This window comes from Vicugna pacos, chromosome 7 (genome assembly GCF_048564905.1).
Source record: "Vicugna pacos chromosome 7, VicPac4, whole genome shotgun sequence".
Lineage (NCBI taxonomy): Eukaryota > Metazoa > Chordata > Mammalia > Artiodactyla > Camelidae > Vicugna > Vicugna pacos.
Window position 1 is genome coordinate 62,046,650 of NC_132993.1, and position 21,595 is coordinate 62,068,244.

General features: G+C 38.6%; 1 protein-coding gene across 1 annotated transcript in view; it reads left to right on the top strand.

The window, feature by feature from the left end:
• Positions 1 to 899: 899 nt before the first annotated feature.
• CALCR (calcitonin receptor) overlaps positions 900 to 21,595 on the top strand; it is a 39,925-nt gene continuing 19,229 nt past the window's right edge. The window contains exons 1-6 of the mRNA XM_072964988.1: positions 900 to 978; positions 3,629 to 3,785; positions 5,533 to 5,643; positions 8,865 to 8,977; positions 10,755 to 10,846; positions 18,172 to 18,298. Of these exons, the coding sequence (XP_072821089.1) occupies positions 976 to 978; positions 3,629 to 3,785; positions 5,533 to 5,643; positions 8,865 to 8,977; positions 10,755 to 10,846; positions 18,172 to 18,298 (603 nt within the window). The 5' untranslated portion in view covers positions 900 to 975. The remainder of the gene's footprint in view (positions 979 to 3,628; positions 3,786 to 5,532; positions 5,644 to 8,864; positions 8,978 to 10,754; positions 10,847 to 18,171; positions 18,299 to 21,595) is intronic.

Below are 21,595 nucleotides of genomic sequence, written 5' to 3' on the forward strand. Positions count from 1 at the left end.
ATTCAGAAAAACAACATGCCCATAATATCTCATTTCTATCTTCATGTAAGCATAAAATTACATATTTATTTACATCCAACAAACATACAATATAAACATATCACTTAATGATAAGTGGACTATTCTAGTTTTTCACATTGCTTGGTGGTTTTTTCTAATCACTGCTGCTTCTATTTTACTTCTTTATTGCTGAAAATTATACCACCTCACTAGCAATTTTTATTTGTATGAAATCATCAGCAAAAAGTTTAATATGTTGAATGAACTTGATGAAATTTGCATACGTGTTATTCTGAAGCAGCAGTAATTCCGTAGCTATTACATTGATGTAGTAGCTATGTATCTATATCTATGTCTATATCTACATATGTTATGTATACAGATAACAGAATGCCTCAATGTGTATTTTCAGAAGAAAGTCACTGAAACATTCGGCCACCACTGGAAAAATTCCATCATCAGTGCTCAAATATGAACCAGACCAGGAGTGGACTCAGTTTATTATGGCTCATCTAAGGACAGTGCTTCTACTTTTTTCATTCCCTCAGTGTTGAAACAATCTCTGCTGAACCAGATTCTAAAAGTTCACTGGAGTTTGTTTCAACATTGCAAGAATGATAAGATCAATGCTGCTGTCATCTACAGGAACTACACCTACTTTTTCAGATGGTCGTATCTCCACTGTTACTGGTGTTAAAACTGCGTTATGCCAGATGTTGTCATTGAAAACACAGATATAGGGTTTCCCACTTGCTATTCTTGCACATGCTGCCTCCCCATGGCTTCCATGAGGTTCTGACTAACACAGGAATGTTTTCTAACTGGTTGTTCAGTCCATTTAAAGATAGAATTTAGAATGTTACTTCTGGAAAGAATGTCAAACTTAAAAATAGTCCCTAGTGTCTAAAATATCTAATAAGTGACAGAAAAGATTTATATGTGACATCATACTACATCTTCTAATTTGATTTAAAGATGGTGAGAAAATTACCAGAGATAAGTAATATATCAAATGATTTTCATATCAACTAAAGATTATAAGAATAGAGCCACAAAGAATGTAAAATAGATGAATAAGCTGGACCAATCATTTTATATTTTGAGGACAATAAATTAAAGATTATGGTTACGTGATCTTTGGTCAGATTGTTCAAACACACACACATTCATACAAATGTAGGCTAATAAAATCCAAAAAAGAAGGCTTTACATGAAATCTCTTCAAAATACTTTTTCTTACTCCCAGACCAGCTCTCAATTCCTGATGGAATATCTGAGCATTTAATGACTGATAATTCTTTACCTTTCATAATTTCTGGTGTCAGGAAATATTTCTAGTGTTGGTCTTTCTTGCTGGGCTGTAAGTTCCATGAGGGCATGGTGGTGCTTGTTTTATTCGGCACCATATCCTCAGCATCTACAGTAAAGCTTAGCTCATCAAGTTTAATGACTATTGCTGCACGATGGATCTTAAAACCAGTGGGAAAGGAGTCATGTGACAAAATGGTGTTCAGCTACATTGGTAAAAGATTTGTATGCCTTTCATCATCATTGTCAGTTCATTAATTTTTCTTCTGTCACAAATTAAAATTAGAAATAATCCTAATACTTAAAGAATAGTGTCAACTATATCCACAATAAATGTCCATCTAGCATTAAGACAGTAATGTTTTAAGTTAGTACTCACCCTCTTCTGTTTGCAAGTGAGTTCTACTCAGATGACTTACTGGCACCTCCAAATCCAGTCCAAAAGACAACTTACCTTCTTCTCCTAGTAAGGTTTTCCTTTCCCAACTCCTTCTCTTTCTTGGGGGCACAATCATTTTCTTTACAGTCAAACCGGGCTATTTAACTCTTATTGTTCTCCATTCCTTATACTCAAATAGACCTGCATGCTTTCATTATCTGAGAAAGTGCTGAAAGTTGCTCTTTCTTGTTCCATCATAAAGTCATCAAGTCCAACTCGAATCTGTGGACATCTGATACCTACCACGTGAATTTTACCAATACTCTCCTTTCACAACCTTCACTGATCAAACTGCAAAATATCTTTATCATCATGTCATTATTTTAAAAAATATTAGCTAAAATATATGGAGCCTTTCATGTCCCAGACACTTTGTTTTCTCAGGGCTCTGTATTATCTGATTTTCCATGATTTCATTTCTTACCCTCAAATATGCTCCCCTCCAGGCAGAATGGTTTCATTAGTGTTTCACACATGCCGTTTCCTTCCTCTGGGCTTACCTGCACTCTTTTCCCTCCATCCAGAAAGCCTTTCCTCTCCTTTCTCCCTGTGCAGACACTACATATACTAAAGGTCTAGTTCAAATTCTGCCTTGTATCTGTAGTTACTCCTGACTGTTCTTGCTCCATGCTCTCTTTACTGTGAATTTTTATTGTTTAATGTGTTGTACAATTTAGCCTTTAGAAATAGGCTGTCTCATAATACAGGATGCTCTGTCTACACATGAGATACACTGGAAAACAGTGAGGCTCTACCATGAATAACCTAGGGTATACAGGTCAACTTAATAAGGATGTTTATTTTAGACTGTGGAGAATAGAGAAGGTACATAACACTATTTCTGCCATCACTACATTGGGAAAACTTTAATCTTAGAATAATTAGAACAGACTAAGGTCTAATAAAAGTGTGTTTCAAAAGATGTGATAGAATATTTCTAACTTCAGAGAAAGAAAAGTCAATGCAGGCTGAAGCTTGCAAGCCTTCTCCAAAAAATTCAGTAAGCAGAACAGGGATATAAAACCAAAAAAATCACAGATTCAAGCACCACTAAAAACATCAGAGCCACAAAAGAAATGGAAATCTATCTAAACACAACTTAGGACAATTTGTCAGACATTCATCTTGTCAGATACACACCAACTTTGATAAACAGGGCCTATGATGCTAGTGAGGATTAATAGTCACGGGCAAAACTACCACCAGCCTGCACTGAAAATGCAAAAGCGCTCAGAGAAATAGAAAAGATTTACGCTGATTTTCAGCAGTGAAAATGAATTACCTTGTATAAGTCATCTGCTGATGAAACCAATTTAAAGAAACTAAGGCCCATTATCCAAAGGAGAATATCTCAGAAGAACAGATTTTTGTTTGTCCTGTGGAATAAATGGGATAAATTTTTGGCAGTGTGTGCAATCTAAGCACAAGCAAAAATCAGCTGAAAATCTAACTAAAAAAGTTTATTTATTGCACCAAGGTACCTACTTTTTCATGATTCTTAGGAGTTCCAAAGAAAGCAAAGTTGACTTTAGTGTTAGTCTTTGTTTGGAAATCAGGTTATTTACTTTGTTCGCTTCTGAACTTTACAGTGATAATAAAATTAAAACAATCTTTTAAAGATGTGCATGAGTCTGTGTGAGTGCTATACATTTCCAAGAGTGAATAAATGAATACAGATATGAAATCTGAAGATAGAAGTTACAAATGAAATATAAATACACTTTTTAGTTATAAAGCAAAAATATTCCGCATGGAGACCATGCATAATTGTTGCTTACAGAAGGAAAAATAAATGTTTTCATAGTTTTTGATTGTTTGGTTTATTTATGTGTTCACCCATCTCCATTCTCCGTAAGTAACTGGTTTTCCTCTCTAATACAGCTACCGACTGAAACTCTGCCTGCCACTTCAAATGACACCCACCATCCGACAACAGAGCCGGAGCCATTTCTCTACATTTTGGGGAAACAGAGGCTGTTGGAGGCGGAGCACAGATGCTATGACCGAATGAGAAGGTTACCCCCTTACCAAGGACAAGGTAAAAAGAAGACTGTATGTGAATGTGTTTCAAACATCAGTAAAGGCTTATTTTCTTCCCTAGGTAAATGTATGTTGACTAATTTTAATATGCCAATAGTCTTAACAGTGGCTTCCACACCGTGGTATGCGTGTGTGTTTCATGCAGCAGACACGCCAAGTGTCTGGGCTCCAGTTCATCCAGCTGCTTTTTGGCTCACGGCTGCACTTAGGACAAAATTACTATGGTAACTCACTATTCACCCCTGGCAAGCAGGAGCAATGCAGGACTACATGAGGGAGAGGAACTGGTGAATGACAGGGAGAGAGCTGGAAAATGGGGGGGAGAGAGTTAGCCTGAGGTGAAACCTGTCCACACTCTGTCTTGTTTGGGTTAATTAGGTTGTATCTTCCCTTAACTGTCAATTGGTTGGCGACTTGTGCTATTCCTTCTCCTTTTCTACCCTCAGTTCCCAGAGGAAGTGGAAACAGATACCTCCTAGGCAGACACTGTTTATCTGTCACCTTCTCTAGAATGCTCTCTGTGGCTGCCCAAATATTCCCAGGGCCAAGCATATTCTATTAGCTACATTGGGCCCAGAGGAAAACAAAAGGAAGGATGCGATGGCCAAGCGTTGCTACATCCATCTGAATCCTCTGCCTCTGTCCCCTAAAACATTTGAAAAGACCCAGTGAGATTTTGTGTGCCCTCCCACATGTTAAGACAACACTGCTTGGCAGGGGGGGAAATTGGTTGATTATACTCTATTATTACATATGGTTTGCCATCAAGCAGTTAAAGCTTTAATTTGTAGTTCCTATTTTTAGCATTTTCCTTTAAATGTAAAAATGAGTTAATTGATAGATACATGTCATTCTTCTGTCTACAGTAGTTTCAATGTTTTTTTTTAGAGCCCAAAAAGGCAAGAGATGCAACTCTGCCCCAAGAAGAAACCATTTCTCTGAAGCAGATAAAACAATAGAAACACAAAACTGATACTTTGAGAAAGCAAGTGTGTGTAGTCTCCTGCACTTTGGTCTTAGTCATCTGGGGAGGTTGAAGTTTTGTGTTATGATCATTATTTTAAAAAAAATTTTTTTTAGAGAACTGCCTTCAAAGCCTGAGGCTCATTCTTTTGAATATCTTTACAGAGTTAAATGTTCATGTTTTAGGGTAGATTTAATTTTTGAAAGCAGTGAGAAACCACTTGGAACCAGTGTTGATGAATACATAAAAGTGATCAAACTGAGCATTATTTTAGCTAGTAACAAAGTGTGATTCTAAAGTAATAATGGGTTGCATGTAAAAATAGTCTTAACTAGTTGCAAATGCATCTCCAGTAGGAATGGTGAACAACTGTATCACCCCCTCGATTAACAGTAGAACTACCCAAGGCGACCCTTTGAAGGTTCATGGTTAGTAGGATACGTATGGCCCAAAGCCTTTTATCCAGGGGTGATATTGCATATACTTTCACATGAGTTCTTCGGTAGCATTTCTGGAGATATTTTAAAGGGAAGATTTCGGAGGAAAGATTCTGTACAGATGACAAATTATGGCTTTTGAGGAATAACTGCAGAATATCCTACAAAAAATTCCCTTAGTAGTTGGAAAAGTTAATACCTTTATTTTGCTCTGCTGATGCTACTGTTGTTTTAGTATTTCCAAATCCAACGGGAGAGCCTCAGAATAACTGTCTATGTGCTGTTAAATCCTGCTGAGGAGTCTATCATTTTTGACAACTGCAATATAATTTCTAAATGGCCAGGCCCCTTTTGCAACCGTACCTGGGATGGATGGACCTGCTGGGATGACACACCGGCTGGAATTCTCGCCCATCAGTACTGCCCAGATTATTTCCCGGACTTTGATTCAGCAGGTATTTATTATTATTTTATTTTATATTTTGCTATGAAGAAGCTTTCAGAGTTTTTCTAGTTCTGAAAAGAAAATCAGATATAAAATATACCTACCAAGTAATGCTCTGCATAGTTCAGCATGCTCTGAAGTATTTCCATAAATGAACTATTACCCAGTTGTACAAGGATTGCAAGCTGTCCTTTTGTTTAAGTCACATTACTGACCAGTTCATGCACCTTGGTCATAAATTCTATTAATTTTAAATCCAAATTTTATATAGTTTAAATATTTACTGTTACATTTTAAGGAAAGTTTAAATGCTTGATCCAGAGTTTGTGTGTACTGGTCTGATAGAACAGCTACATTTTAAGGAAAGTTTAAATGCTTGATCCAGAGTTTGTGTGTACTGGTCTGATAGAACAGGTACAGTGAAAATTTTATGTAACCTTGAAAATTATATACAACTGTCATGCGCAGGGAAAACAAAGCAGAAGGTGCTAACTCTAGACATTTACTTTCTGTTCTAACGTTAGCTTATTAAAATATGCTCAGTAAATGAGACTAATACTAATAAAATGGATCATACCAACCCAGCTCTGTCCTACACAACATGAACAGCCAGCAAATGTATGTTAGTTAATGATACCAAATTCCCTTTAGTTATAAAAGTAACAGGGATACTTTGCATTGAATATCATTTTTGTATATGTTATCTCATTTTATACTGACACAATATTTGACATAAAACCACAAGTGAAGCCAAGTCTCCTAAGCTCTTACCTAACTCTAAGTGCAACAGTTTTGGAAAAACATTGGAGAAATCGTATTTCTAGATCACTGTACAAACTTAGGCAGATTGAAGTACTTTCAGAACTGTCAAGGCAGGACATGTTGTTCCGTCGACCCTCAGTCTAGCCACACATGTGGTTAGGAGTTGGGCTGGGGTGCTTAGGCAGGAGTACCAGGTGCCACGTGGAATGAGAAACTGGAGACTGAAGTCACACATCTTAGTATTGTCAGCTGTCCAAATAGTTTGGAGGCCCGGAATCTAAGACGCTCAGTGGTGAGTGGTCAGGAGCAATGCAGAGGAACGTATGAGGAGAAGCATGCACGAGGTTGTGTCACAGCCTCAATCCAGAGACGAGCCCCATGGGGTTGGGGAGTGGGATTAGGTAGCTGCTAGTAGTGCATAAGTGATTCTCAACTTGTCTGAGAAGCTGGGGAGCTTTAAAAAAAAAAATCCTCATCCCTGGTACCACCCTAGACATTTGGATTTAACTCTTTTGGAGTGCAGCCTGGGCATCAGGATTTTTAAACGTTCCGACTAAATCGTGCAGCCGATGTGAAAATGTAGTAAGCAGTAGAAGTTCAGATGAGAAAGTGGCTGGTCCCAGGGAAGCCCAGCCAGTGCACTCAGTCGCTATGCCCGTGAGAGGCAGAGCCCGGGGTGGGATGAGACTGATGCAGCCTGTGGAGGAAGGTGGGTCCCAGGGGAACAAAAGGTAGCAGCTGGTCAGCTCCAGGAACCGTGGGTATCAGGGCCAGAAAAGTTCTGTTCTAGGCAACTAGATAGAGAATCTGTCCCATTGAAATGACTCCGGGATTAAGAAACTTAAAAGGGAGTATGAATCTTAGTTTTAAAGGAGAGCCTGAAGTGAAGTGGGTCCCGCTGCAGACACACCGTGTAAGTCCCTGTTAACGGGTGAGGTTTGTTCCCGAGAGCACAGTAAGCCCGAGCCTGCAAGTGTTCGGGTGGCTCTAAATGCTGAAACCAGAGCCCCTGGTTGACTGGTGCGGGGACAGAGTGCCCAGCACGCAGGTCATTCTGCCTCAAGCTCCCTATCTCTTCTAATGAGATATGGGCAACAGAACACAGCAGTCCCTCCACTCCTCCTTCCATCAGTGTCTCCGAGGGAGTGGTTCCAGAGGAGAGAGTTAGAACATACAGTTAGGAGAAGAGAATGCCAGGGTCCTGACAAGGGAGGATCTTTGAATTAGCTGATCTGGACTGGAAATAGCATTTTGAAGAGAGGAAGTCAGTGTTTCCTGCTTAAGAGATGACAGAAAAATCAACCTTGACTCAGATTTTTCCAAGACTTGTTTGGTCGGACTTTCTACCACAGCTCAGGGTCAACCAGTCCACCTGGTTACCCTCACTTATGGTCTGTGAGTGACAAGACGTTATTTCCCACAGACTGAAAGTGAGGACATCCGTTAAGATAGAAAACGGCAGTCATACAATAAAATTGAGGCAAGAACATTTCTGGAATCCTGATCAGAGCAGAGAAATTAGTCTTTCCCTGAGACGGTGTGTGGGAAAGGCTTTTCATGGAGATACAAAGCTCCACTCCAGTGAGACAGAGATAATGGAAGTGGGATGACAGTGGGGCACTTTTAAAACCAGCTCAGGCCAGCTGCTTCTAGGAATTCTCATTCTGATGGAAAAGTTGGGATGTGAAGAGAGAAAGGGCTTAGTGCTATGCCCTGCTCAGTACTACCTTCCTGTAAACTCTAACTAAATGCTATTTGTTGGTAATTCTCCAGGTCTTTATTGACTCTTCCCAACAAATGATGCTTCATTAACCTGGATCTGACAACTACATTAGAGCTTAACTTGATTGGCACAAAGAGCTATTCTGCGACTGAGGCTACAAGGCCAGGTCCAAAGCAGCAATGGGCTCTCGCCAAAGTGGCTGTCATTATCGACTAAAAGGCAAGGTTTTGGTCAGCAAAACAGGGATTTCCAGGCATAGATCCATCTTTTCAGCCTGATTTTTAGATAGAGCCCTCTCAGCTGGGAGACAAATCCACTTCAAAAGAAAGGCAAATCTTAAAACTACCTATATTCAATAAACTTAAATTCTTTAGTATTTTACCACTGACCCAAAGCTGTATCTTGATAATGACAAGAGACTTCATTTTAGACAAAGTGCTTGGTAAAAGACAGGTTGGTAATGAAACAGTGAATAATAGCATTCAAAGTCAAAAGAAGCTGATAGTCTGAAGGAATATGCTAGAGTATAAAAAGCAAATCTTTGTCCTAAGTCCTGCCCTTAGAGTCAAATGATCAGCAGTAATGGGACACAGCCAAGGTGGCCGACATACGGTTTAGGACAATGATTCTCAGCCCTGATACCTTTGGAATTGTGAGCTGTGGAATGGCTGTGGAATGGCTTTTAGGCTTTAAATTACGGTTTTTCCTTCTTGCGATTTTGAGGTTTTATTCTGTTTCATTAACAGAAAGAGTTACAAAATACTGTGGTAAGGACGGGATTTGGTACAAAGACCCTGAGAGCAACATAACCTGGTCCAACTACTCCATGTGCAACGCTTTCACCCCTGAGAAGCTGCAGGTAGGTTCTAGTTCAAATTTCCGTGTTGGGTGAAAATGCCATTACTTATACATGGAAACATATGCATAATTTTAAAACGCCTGCTACCAAGAAGCCAATCTATTTTATAGAAGGAAATCAGATAATGACCTATAAATTCTGAGGACTCTATGACGTTGCATCAGGGAAAACGATGTTTTACTTCTTGGTTGGCACTCAGAGTTCCATGAGCCTGTGGAATCAGGCCGTTTATGGCAAGGGCGACAGTGTCCATGGAGCAGGCAATGTGATTCTCCCTGATGCCAGACATTAGGCAGCATTTTCAGGAACTCCCTTAACATCTCTCTTCTGGAAAAGTCCCAAAACTACAAATTTCTCCACAAGCCTCCAGCCCCACTCTCTGTCCTGAAATGTCTATGACAGTTTTACAGTCAGCCCTTGAAGGAACCCTTAGAATGGGGCTTCTCATCGGCTCATTGATACAGGTGTGGCTGTTTAGATTATAGTGGAAGTGATCTTTTCACATTTCTGATGCCTCTGAAGAAAAGAGTATCTGCTCCCCTCCCAGCCCCATTGGCTTAAATGTTTCAAAGCAGAGATAATATGAAGAATATTTAACAGCCAGTAAGACAGAAGTAGTAACAAATCAGAATGGACTCAGCTTTGTCTTTGATCCACTCAACATGTATTCAAATTCTCTTTATAATTTCTATTTCCTTTCTTTTACATTCTTTAATTTTCTTCAGATGAAAATTTAGGTCATTGATTTTTCAATCTTCTTTTCTCGTATGTGCATTTTAGTCTTTGAACTTCTATGTACAGCTTCATCTGTACCCAAAAAGTTTTAGTATGTCATTGTGAGTTCTTCTTTGATCCAATGGTCATTTAGAAATATAGTGTTTAGTTTTCAGCAATATGAGGATGTTTCTTAAGTTATCTTTTTATGAATTATTTCTAGACTATTATGGTCAGTGAAGATGCTGTTTAAGATTTTAATTATTTGAAATATGTTGAGATTTGCTTTACTGACTAGTGTATGTCAATTTGGATAAATATTTCTTGTGCATTTGAAAATATTGGGTATTCTGCAGATGCTGTGTGCAATGTTTATTATATGTAAATTAGTAAAATTTATTGATCATGTTGTTCAAATCTTCAGTAGTTTGCTTTGTCATCCCTGTGTTCATTCTCTTGATTACTAGGGGCTGTCAGTTTTTGCTTTATGCTCTGTGTAGTTTGAATTTACATTATTAGGTGCATAGAAATTTAGAATTGCTGTATCCTCCTGAGTCAACATCTGAACCAGTTTTCTTGGTTGATGTTTACCTGGTCCATCTTACTCGTCTTTTCACATCCAGTATTTCTATACCCCTGTATTAAATGATGTTCCTTACAAGCAGCATATAATTGCTTTAAAAATCCTCTAACCCAACCAAATGATTTTACAGGGGAGGATTACTGTTGTCTAGAAAAGTGAAGTAAGTGACCTAGGGGGGGTCACATAAAGACTTAATGATAATACTCTGAGTAAAGAACAGCTCTGATGAATTCAGTCTTATATTCTTCCCAGCATGTCATGCATATTCTTAACTGATATTCTTATAATAGTTAATCTGTTAATCTAATTTATAATTTGATATAATTTAATTCTCTAAATATTTGTTATTTTAGTAGTTTTTTTTAAAGGAGGAAAACAGTCATTGATTTATACTATTTAAAAATAGAAACTGTTTTCCATCTTCTGTAATCATTTATTCATCTATTTGTTTTTGTAACTATTTGCTTGTTGTTGTTCCAGAACGCGTTCATTCTGTACTACTTGGCTATTGTGGGTCATTCTATGTCGATTTTCGTCTTGGCGATTTCCCTGGCGATTTTCATGTTTTTCAGGTAAGTGCACTTGTAGCATCTGCTTTTAATTTTCTTAGGTACTAAAATAAATGGTAAACTCTGCAAGTGTTCTGGGCAAGGGGATGTCTGCAAATTACAAGACATGTAACATTGGGAGTCATGAAGTAGCAAGAAAAATGAAATTAATTAAAGTAACGCCTTTTAACCCTATTTTTGAGGAAAATAGGATGGGATCATATACATTTCGAAGGTAATCTGCCTCTTTCCCCAAATGAAATAATTCTGTGAGCCCATACATAGCCTGCATTAATATGGTAAAGCTCTACTTATGATGGCTAAGTTTCCATGAAGTACTGGGGAAAGAACCCTCCTTCTTCTTTTGCCCTCACTCTAAAAAAGGCCGTGGCCACAAGTTCACATGCACCCTGCTTAGTCATGAGCTGTATTGTAAGTGGATTGGGCCAGAAGAGAGGTGGGGCCATGACAGTGTTCAGTAGGAGAAGGAAGTCTCTTCTGGCCTCGACTCACTCAGCCAGAGTCAAGGAGAATCTCTGGAAGAAGATGGCCTGTTGTCAAGTGTCAGTTTTTTGCCCTTGCAAACCTAGCATTGTTAACTGAAATGATCTTCTAAGAACTATAAGGAATAAAATTCCAGTGGGGGTTTCTGTTCTGAGGCTGCATCTATGCAAATGATTGCATTATCCATTGCAAAATGATTAAGTTGATATAGATACTGATTTTACAATGATGGAGAATTTAAAACATTGATTCTGTAGTTTGAGGAATGACTTCCCAATGTATGTGAGATAGTAAGATATGTTAAATTTGGTCCTAAACACATGTTCTAAGTTTAGTGTCATTTCTTTAAATCAAAGTCAGGAGGTACTACATTACCCTGTCATGAGAATTCTAACTTCTGCACTACCATGGTATTTCCTCCTGCAATACTTTTTTTAGTGATATTATACAAATGATGAAGGAAAGCTCATAGTACAGACTATAAATAATTTTCCACACTTAAAAGATGTGATATGTAAATAAATGTATAGTGATTCACATGTAGAATAACAGAATTTTAATTTGACTTTTCTTAAAATATTACAATGATAATACTAGAGAAAATTAAACCAAGGGGAGAATCACCTGTAAACATACCTGTAACACAACTATAATTTTTCTCCTTGATCCTGTTTCTAATTTTTGTCTATATCTTACATCGTAATTATACATTGTTTTATATCTATATCTTTTATCATCAAAATTCTTATGTTGACTAAGCATTATAATTGAATAGCAATTCTTTGGTTAGCTGAATAGCAAAGAATAATGTAAGTAAGCAAAGAATGAGCTCCTTCCATATATGGTTCACAGGAGAAAGACTGATAAAGCAATAAGACATGAGGGATTAATGATTAGAATTAGAATAATTTTTTCAATTGTAATGATCAGAATACAGCAAACACCTAGCATAATTAATCTTTGAACGTCTGTTCATTTTTCAACTGCACTTGACCACAGTGCATAAATATACCATCATGGCTCTCGTACAACTTTGATTAAAACATCTATCACTGAAAAGTCTATTCTTTCAACGTTTTTTAATATAACCGTAAGAAAATGGAAAGGAAACTCCCCAAATTTATAATTGTACAACTAATAAATCCATGCAGGACTTTAAAGATAAAAAAAATGTCAGGGGAGCATATCTTAGCTCTTTATTTCTCCAGTCACTTAAGTAAGTGGTGAGGTATGAGAGCCAAATCATCTAGGGAAATAAGGATGCTCTTGCAATCATCATTTCTCTATTAAGCCACTGAAGACGGGTATTTAAAACTGTAGCCCATAAGCGAAATAAAGTATTTCTCAATTCCAGTTAGTCCCGAAACAAAACTAATCTGGTAAAATCTTTGAGAGAATGTGGGGGAAGATTGTCTAGGAAGCACTGATTTTATTTTTGCCCTCCTGTCTCTTAGTTTCAAGAACCTACCAAACGGCGACTTAAGTCTTGGAAGGGAAACCAAGTCGCACTGAGGTATAATCTGAATATAGCAATGCAAGGACAGAAACTGAAATAGCTGGTCCTCAGGGCGCACACAGGAAGGGGTGACTAGGGCACGAAGAAAACACATGCTGAGATGCCAAGTACTCAGATCCAAAAGAAGTCATGCCTGATTTTTACACCTGTTCTCAATCATACCTTAAATCTGCCCAAACTGAAAAGATCAAGGCCATCTGTTTTCCTTACAATTAAGGTATATTTCTGATTCTTCAAATTTTTTTCTTACATTTGGATTTCAGAACTATTAAAAGAGACTGCGAACATAAAAGGTAGCTCTGATCTATGACTGAATTGTATCTTTTAATTAGAAATATCTTCCCAGATGTTTTTCAAACACTCACCATCACCCTTGTGGTATTTGCTGCACGTTATAGTGGGAGGTTTTTCATTTATGCACCTAAACGGCATCATCTCTCTGAACCCTGAGCAAAAAATAATCATCACTCTGTTGCTTAATTCTGCATGCCCAGGATTGAGTTATTTTCAAAAATCCAAATAATCAATTTCATAAAACTTTCATGGAACCAAAATGAGAAGTTATACCCAGCTCCACTTCTGAGACCTAACGCCCCATTCATAATCATCTCATTGAAATCTCACTCTAAACTCCTAAAATGTGCCTTAAAGGGTTTATAAAAAGGAATAACCCTGCAGGTGTCCTTCCCAAACCAGCAGGCCAGGAAGGCCTGCAGAGTAATTTAAAGTTACTGAATATATGGGAGGCTGTGGAACTGCCAACACTTTGCTAAACATCCTGGGATATTACTCAGAATGAGATCATTAAGGCATGCCTCTAATCTTAATGTGATTTTATTCTGAGCATACAGGAAAAGATAAAAAGCAGGACTATGTAGCCCTGAAACAAATAAACAAGCTCCCTGTGCTATCGGAAAATGAGTGTAGAAATGTATATGAAGTCTTTGTTATTTTAAAAGAAGAAAGTTGAACTTCTATGCCCTCTTCAAGATAGAGGAACCTTTTTTTCAGTGATTTAAGTGCTAGAAAAGGCAGTACTAAAGACCTTAACTATATAAAAGTGATAAAGTTATAATAATGTTCAGGGTGGTATACAGGTTACTTCTGGACCACCAGTTAAAGGTTGAAGACAGCCTCATTAGGATGATATTTGGTTTAGGCTTTTGCTGGGAAAAAAATACCATAGAGAAAAATTCAACAGAAACACCAGATCAGTTCGCCAAGACTCTCACTGGTAGATGCCAATACCAAACATCACTAAGAGAGTCAAAAATACCCTTAGAGAAGACTGGCTTTCTGGACATTTGTGTTTGTTTCCTGACCATTTTAAGCAAATTTATGATAAATTCACTTATCCCATCAGTTCCGTTTATAATGTATCAATTTACATTTCTGTGGAATAATTCTAAATACTGAAACATCTCACTGTTTCCTCTTAAGAAAGGTCCAATAATAGAACAGCCATTAACATACATTTTAACTGTTTGGTACCCATGCCTTGCTGATTGTTGTATGTTGGGAATATCAGTTACTTTGCCTGAAAGTTAATAGAGATCTATGTTGAAAGAGGAGGAGTATCTTCATTGCATTACATTGTCTGCATTACATTACACTGACTACGCTGGCAGAAAAGGAGGGTTTCCTCCGGGCCTGCGAAAGGAATATTGATTCCTACTCACTCAGTATTCCCTATGCTATGTGACAGCTACATAGTGGATGGATAGATAACTCTTTATCTTGTATCCTGTTACACATCTCTGGCTGCCTTCCTATTCCTCCAGAGAAACCATTAAATCCATGGCATCAAAATAGCCTCCTTTCTCCCAGCCCACCCCTGACATGACAGGACACCAGAGATAACTGTTGGTCATCTCTTGGCACGTACTCACTCATAGAACAGTAGTATTAGAAAAAGAAGCAACAATTATGATTGAAAGGGAGTACCTTAAGGATAAAGATTTTGTGCTAAATCCAAAGGTATTAAGTGCCTTGTCAAGTAGGAAAGATGTATAGTATGTTGTGTTTTGAAATTTTCTAGGACTCTCAATGCAGTCCATTTCACATTCCCTCTCCTTCCCTCCCTTCTCTTGTCCATCATGAGCAAGGTAGAATACCTAAGTGAAGGAAAACTTAGTTAAAATTGTTCCTTGTCCTATGATATTAAACTGGTTTATACAGTCTGCAAAACTCAAGGCAAATATTAAATACCTTCTCATACAACTTCAGGATCCTCAAAAGCCCACATATATATACACAGGATACCAGTAACTTGAAACAAAGAAGTTTTAATGTGAAAGATTTACACCAGATAAACTCATGAAAATGACATTTAGCTTTAAAGTACGACATCTTGAGACTCATATGAAAGTAAATCATTCTCTCTTCCTCACATGTGAATGACACCTTGATTGAGCCAAGACAGGAGTAGATTATGTTGTCTTATCCTCCCACTGTTAGAGAACCTATAGTAATTACATAGTTCCCTGTCACTTCCAGTAAGCAGTGTCCTATCCATCTAAATACTTGTTATTTATCAAGAGGAATAAATTATAGCTAACATCAGGTTCGTGCTATTTCTACTTAAGACATTTCAGGTCTGACAGGAAAATGTCCGCCTCTCTTGTTCATTTAAGCAACAGGATAGGAGATTTGTATTGAGAATAAATAAACACATAATTACTTATGTTAAGTTCAGTCAATCCTCTTGAGCATCTTATACGTCTCTTTCAGAACATGTATCACAGGAGTAAATAATGATGTAACATATAAGGTCCCTGAAGGCAGAAGCTGTTTATTTGTTCCCCCATTTGTCCCTAGCATCTACAAGAAGGTTGGAATCGTAGTGTGTACACACGTGATATGTGTTGGATTATTGAAAGAAGTTTGATAAATTTAAAGTACCTTTAACTCCCTTCAAAAAGCTTAGTGTAAATGTTATCAAGTAAGTGTAATGAAAACTTTAAAACTCAATAAGCAGAAATTATATTGAAGCCTTCAAGAAACAGAAACTCATATAGTATCATATTCTTCCTTTGGATCCTAACAGTTTATCTAGCTTTAAACCATTATTTTCTCATTGATTACATAATGCAGTACTGTATATAGGTTTTAACTAATGTCGAACAACAGGATAATGTCAAATATTAGTTAATAGTTATTTTAAGAATCTGGCAAATGTTGAGTATGATGCAAAATGCAAGATATGAGATCGTCTAGCACTTAATGTAGTTCCCTGATGTACTGGAAAACTATTTAGTGGTCACGGCTCAAAGAAGAAAATTGCTATTATATAAAGATTTTTAATGCAAAAAAGAGCATCAAGCCTGTCGCTGTGTCAGACGCTGTTCTAGGTACACAAAACAAATTCCCTTAGCACTTCCATTCTAGTGAGAGAAAAGGAGAAAATAACAGGCGACAAACAAATGTGGGATCTGTCAGGAGGCAGTAAGTGTTAAGAAGAAAGATGAAACAGGGATACAAGGGCCTGAGAGCCAGGTGGAGGTGGAGGAAGTATGTTTTATTCAGGGTGGTTGTGGTTTACACAAAAGACTGGACATTAGCCAACCCTGTAAGCTAATGTCCATCGACAGGTTATTGACCTGCACCCAATCCAAAGAGAATCACGCATGAGAATAACAGTACGGAGTGATGCATCCGTCCCTACCCCTTAGTCCTGCGTAATATCAACTGTCGTTGGTTTAAGCCAGGCTGAATCCCATAATGAGACCATGGATATTTGCCTCCCAGTGAGAAGGATTATAAAGTGCTATTATGACTGTGAAAAATGGCAGGTCACAGGTTTAGCAGTTGCTTTATGGAAGAGTTTATGCCGTACAAATGGGCTATTTATTTCACATAAATAATTTTTTTCTTTTTAAAGCCTTAAGTGTTCCTCCAACTTTTACAGTGTTTTTATAAAACCAATTATGTTCAGTTTATTTAACAGAATTTTCTGGCGCTACATCAAGCAGCACATGGTACTGTGTGTGAGAAAGAGAGAGAAAGTTCTTCTCTAAACCCCGTCTTTACCATTGTCTGCCTCCTGCACGCTTCCCCTGCTCAGCAGGTTGAAAAAAAGCAAACAGCTAATGCTTGTGCTCCCTGAAAAGTTGAGAAATGTAGCTACCATAATCAAAATATGCTCTAACAGATGCCTTCATTGCCTAGATTTACTTTTTACTACAGATAATTGACAACTCATTTTCTTTTGATTTGAAAACATAGGAAAGAATTTTCATATTTCATTTCTCCCCAGAAATTCCTTGTCAAAATGCCTGGGATTCTAGCTTTATTCCGTGGAGATTTTTTAGAAATAGTTACTATGCTCAGTCATTGACCTCATTAACTGAAGGTTAATGTTAAAGTTCTCACTTGTTGCTAAACATTTTTTGACTGGATCAATCGAATATGGTCAAACACAAGATTTATTTTCATCTAGGATAATCATTCCAATTTCGTTATCCTGCAGGCTCTCTCCATTTGCATCAAAAAGGGACATAGGATATTTAAAGTAATGTGTATTTAGGTGAACATTCACACAAATACATATGTACACATTTATGACGTAGAGGGGAAAGGAAGGGAAAATCCAGCCAACTGTTTCATACCCCCGAGGTGGGAAATGGCTGTGCCAAGAGGCAGCACACTTGGATCGGTCCCAGATTCAAACCACACTGTGCCTCAGCATTAGATCAGTCTGAGCCCATTCGGAATTCTCTGCCTGTGTCTGAGCTCCACCATCAGGAGGACATGGAAAGGAGGAACCACAGAGTTGATTCCTGTTGGAATACAAAAAATAAGATATGAAAACAAATGGTGAAAGAGAAAGGGTGACAGGAGATGATGAAGTCTGTGTATGTGATGAGCAAAGGACAGGGATTCAGTGCTTTGTCAGGCAGTCTTGGTCCTGACTTCAGGCTCTGGTATCCCATTTGCCACTCGATTTCTGCCTGGTCACATCGGTGGACAGACTTTTCTTCTGAAGCATAATTCCAAACCCTAATGGTTTCTCTTGCAAAAGTCCTTCTCTTAACTAATTTCACAGCATTTGTTGTAATTAAAAGTGATTTTTATCACTCACTCTTTTAGTTTTTGTAGGAAGTCACCCTTAAGACTAAAAACTGTGAGCTACCATGACTGAAAAACTTTTTAAAACTCAGGCAGAAATTAGTAATGAGTCTTAGAGGTGGGACCAGCCTCACTTATTTCTGTATGTTCTTTCGTCTCTTGCTAAAGAACATACTAAAAATATTACCAACGTGGGTTTTTTCCCCCAGGTACGTCAACATTTTGGCCCTGGTTAATCCTTTCTGTTACTTTTTCCTTCCAGGAGCCTTCGCTGCCAACGGGTGACTCTGCACAAGAACATGTTTCTGACTTACATCCTGAATTCTATAATTATCATCATCCACCTGGTCGAAGTCGTGCCCAATGGAGAGCTCGTGAAAAGGGATCCGGTAAGCACTGAATGATTTGTTTTTAATTTTTTTTAAGGACATAATACCTGCAAATAGTGAGCATGGTGTTAATGTTTACATGTGTAATCATGTTTACTTTTACAGCTGAGTTTTGCATTAAGCAAAGCATATCTTCTATGTGATTATGGGAAGTAGTGGTTATATGCTGTAGTAAAGAGCTAGGAATAATTAATTCATAGCCAAATTAAGAATCATACAATAAATCGTGAGTTTTTATGACTAATCAATAATTTATTAACATCTATGGGAAGTTCACTGAACACACATACTAGGTGTTCCAAGGCAGTGCTCTGCAGGGCGCCAGTGCGTCACTAATGGATTACAGGTGAGCGGAGGTATTAATCCCCTCAGCATTCTGGTGCCAGGCTGGTCTGGGGCCAGTCACCTCCACTGTGAGTAGCTGTGCATTTACTCTAGTGATTCATACAACTATTATCATGTCTGTGTCTGCATGACTTAAAAAAAAAAAAAGGTTTAAATGTCCCTTGTTCACTCATCTCCCAGTCTCTGTTGATGGCCCCCGCATTAACCAAGCTCAACCAGAAACCAGAGGGCAAGGAAGCACCGACAGAGACGTGCAGAGCAATTGCTCCAGGCCCAGGGCAGTAGCAGCAGGGTAGAGAGCGCATCTGAAAGTACAAACAGAAGTTATCTAACACACAAAGAATGGCCAAGGGATATTTTCATTTTTGTGTCTCTGCTTAACTGTGTTATGCAAGCATCTGTAGACAGCCTCATCTTTCAGAACTGGCATTTGACAGCTCTGCCAACCCAATGACAAAAATGCGTGAAATCTGCCCAGAGCGTGCACCCTGCATGACAGTGGCATGGCATGGGAAAGCAGTTTAATTTGGCTTCTAATGGATCCACAGTGTTAATAATTTTTGTAGTGTGAATATACCCAGAAAGGCATTAGGATCCATCTTTTTAAAACATGGCATCTGCCATCTAAGACAGAATCCTGCCTCAGGTGCAGAATGGGTTTACCTTGATGAGGTTTCTTTTTAATGTCAACTAATTTTAATAAAGTAATCTCGTTTCATTTAATCCTCACAAGACCCCAGTGAAGGGTGGATATTAGCCCCGTTATTAACTGGGTAAACTGAGGCTCAGTGAAGGCATGTGGATGCCACTCCACACTGTGGATAGTTAGAGGTGGGATTCAAACCCAGAGCCGTCTCACACAGAAGCCCATCCTCTCTCCTCTGTACCACCTGGTGCTCTTAATTATCTTGATTTATTTCCTTAGGAAGATTGCTCTTAAAGAAATTGACTCAACCATTCCAAAGGGATGGTTGTCTGTAACTGGACATGCACTTGGCAGTTCATTAGGAAACCTGACACCTGCTAAGTTTAAAACATGTAGAAACCATTGACTAAGAATATCTCAGTAGAGGAGACTCAAATTTGGGGGTTCCATTTCCCCTTAAGTCTGAAAACCCTGAGAACATTACTATTTGTACAAAGTAGACCAGGAAATGGCACGTTAGTCACTAAATAATCAGCCCACCAACCTGAGAGCAGTGCTCAGTCAAGAAGCACTGTAAATTATTGAATAGATTCTCTCCCATCTCTCTTATGGGAGTCTCACACCCATATGTCATGCCTCCGGCCTACTCTTTGGCTGTCAGGGTAAAGGGAGCTTCTCATCCATTATGAGATCATACTAAACCCATTATCTTCCTGAAGTAGTATAAATTCAGGACTTTTCTGAGTTCACTATTAAATTGTAGAAGTCATTTAACCTTATCCATCAAATGAGAATAATAAAAGCTGCTCTACTTACTTCCAAGGGGTTACCCCAGAGTCCCAAAGAAGCATAAAGCTTTTAAAAATTCCCCAGGGCGTGATACTGCAAGTGATCTCTTACACGGTTACTGCTGACCCCTTGCCCTGTGGTCCCTAGGTCTCTGTACACGGCTTTCCCAACCGATCTGTTACTCTATTCATTGCCCTTAGTCACATCAGTTATCATTGGCGGCTGTTTTCTTTCACGGGATATTTTAGGGGCAGACATGCCTATGTGCTCTGCCAGTCACCTCACACCGGCTGCCTGCCAGCCACCAACAAGCCAGCCCAGCTCTGTCTTGCAGCTCCCTTATTGCCTAGAAACCTTTAAGAAAGCCTGTAAGCGGGTATCTAGGGACCTGGCTTAGCCACCATGCAGCTGATTCCCTGGGAGAATGTGAATGTGAGTGCAGGGGAGTAGAGAAATTAATAGGAAGTTTTCTTCTGGATATGGAGGAGTGAGGGTGGCTCTCTCACATACATTAGGCATTCTCAAAGTGCAGGAAAGAAGCTTATCTTTATGGCATGACTAACACCTGTTTCTCCCAATCAGTATATTTTTAACCTAACAGAACTTGGTATTTTTAGCTATGCAAGAGTGAATTTCCTAGGAAAAAACTATAGAACACTTGAAAGGTAGAATTCCATCCAATCAGTCAAGTTTTTATTGAGCACCACACACTCAAATTTTAGTCTTCAGGCTGAACTAAATTCATATCATTTGGGGGAAATACCTGTTCATGGCATGCTTTTCATAATCCTCAAGAATCTGCCAAGCCTCCCATGGGACCAGCTTGCTGTGTCTTAGGACTATACATGTGAGGCTCAGTCGGCTATTCACCTATTTCAAAGTGTGTGTGTGCCTGTTTTTTAGCAGAAAGCAAAGGAGCAAGAAGTCTAGATATTTTTTGAGTGAGAAGTCTCCTTCCTTCTGAGGTTCAAATGAGAATAAGGCACCATCACACCCCCCTGGTGCGGCAGGCAGGGACAGTCACAGCGTGCGAGCCTCGTCCTCGTCCCCAAGTCTGTTTCTTTCATGAGACAGAATCTGGAAACGTGTGCCTTCCACCAAATACACATAAACAGCATAGTCTAAAAACAAGTGGCCACAACGACAAAAATTAATTCGTGTTTGTAAATTGTGACGCATACACTTGGCCCAAAGGGAAAAAAACTAGGTCATTTGTTTTTAGTACTTTCTCTGTTTGAACACAGTCATTGTTTGCCAAGGAGATTTTGGTGTATCCCTTATCTAATCCTCCACGTACAAACAACACAGGACTGCTCTCTCTAGGTGGGCAAAATTAGTTCAAGAAATGGAAGGAATACACTCTCGGGTAGATATATCTTATATGTTATTCATCCTTGAAACTGCTTAATTAACTGTTTCTAAGAGAGACACAGGTCTTAAAATTTGTGTGGTATCTCACCTTGGAAATGCATATTCTGCCGTAAATGCTTTCGTAGAAGTCCGATTTCTGGAGGATC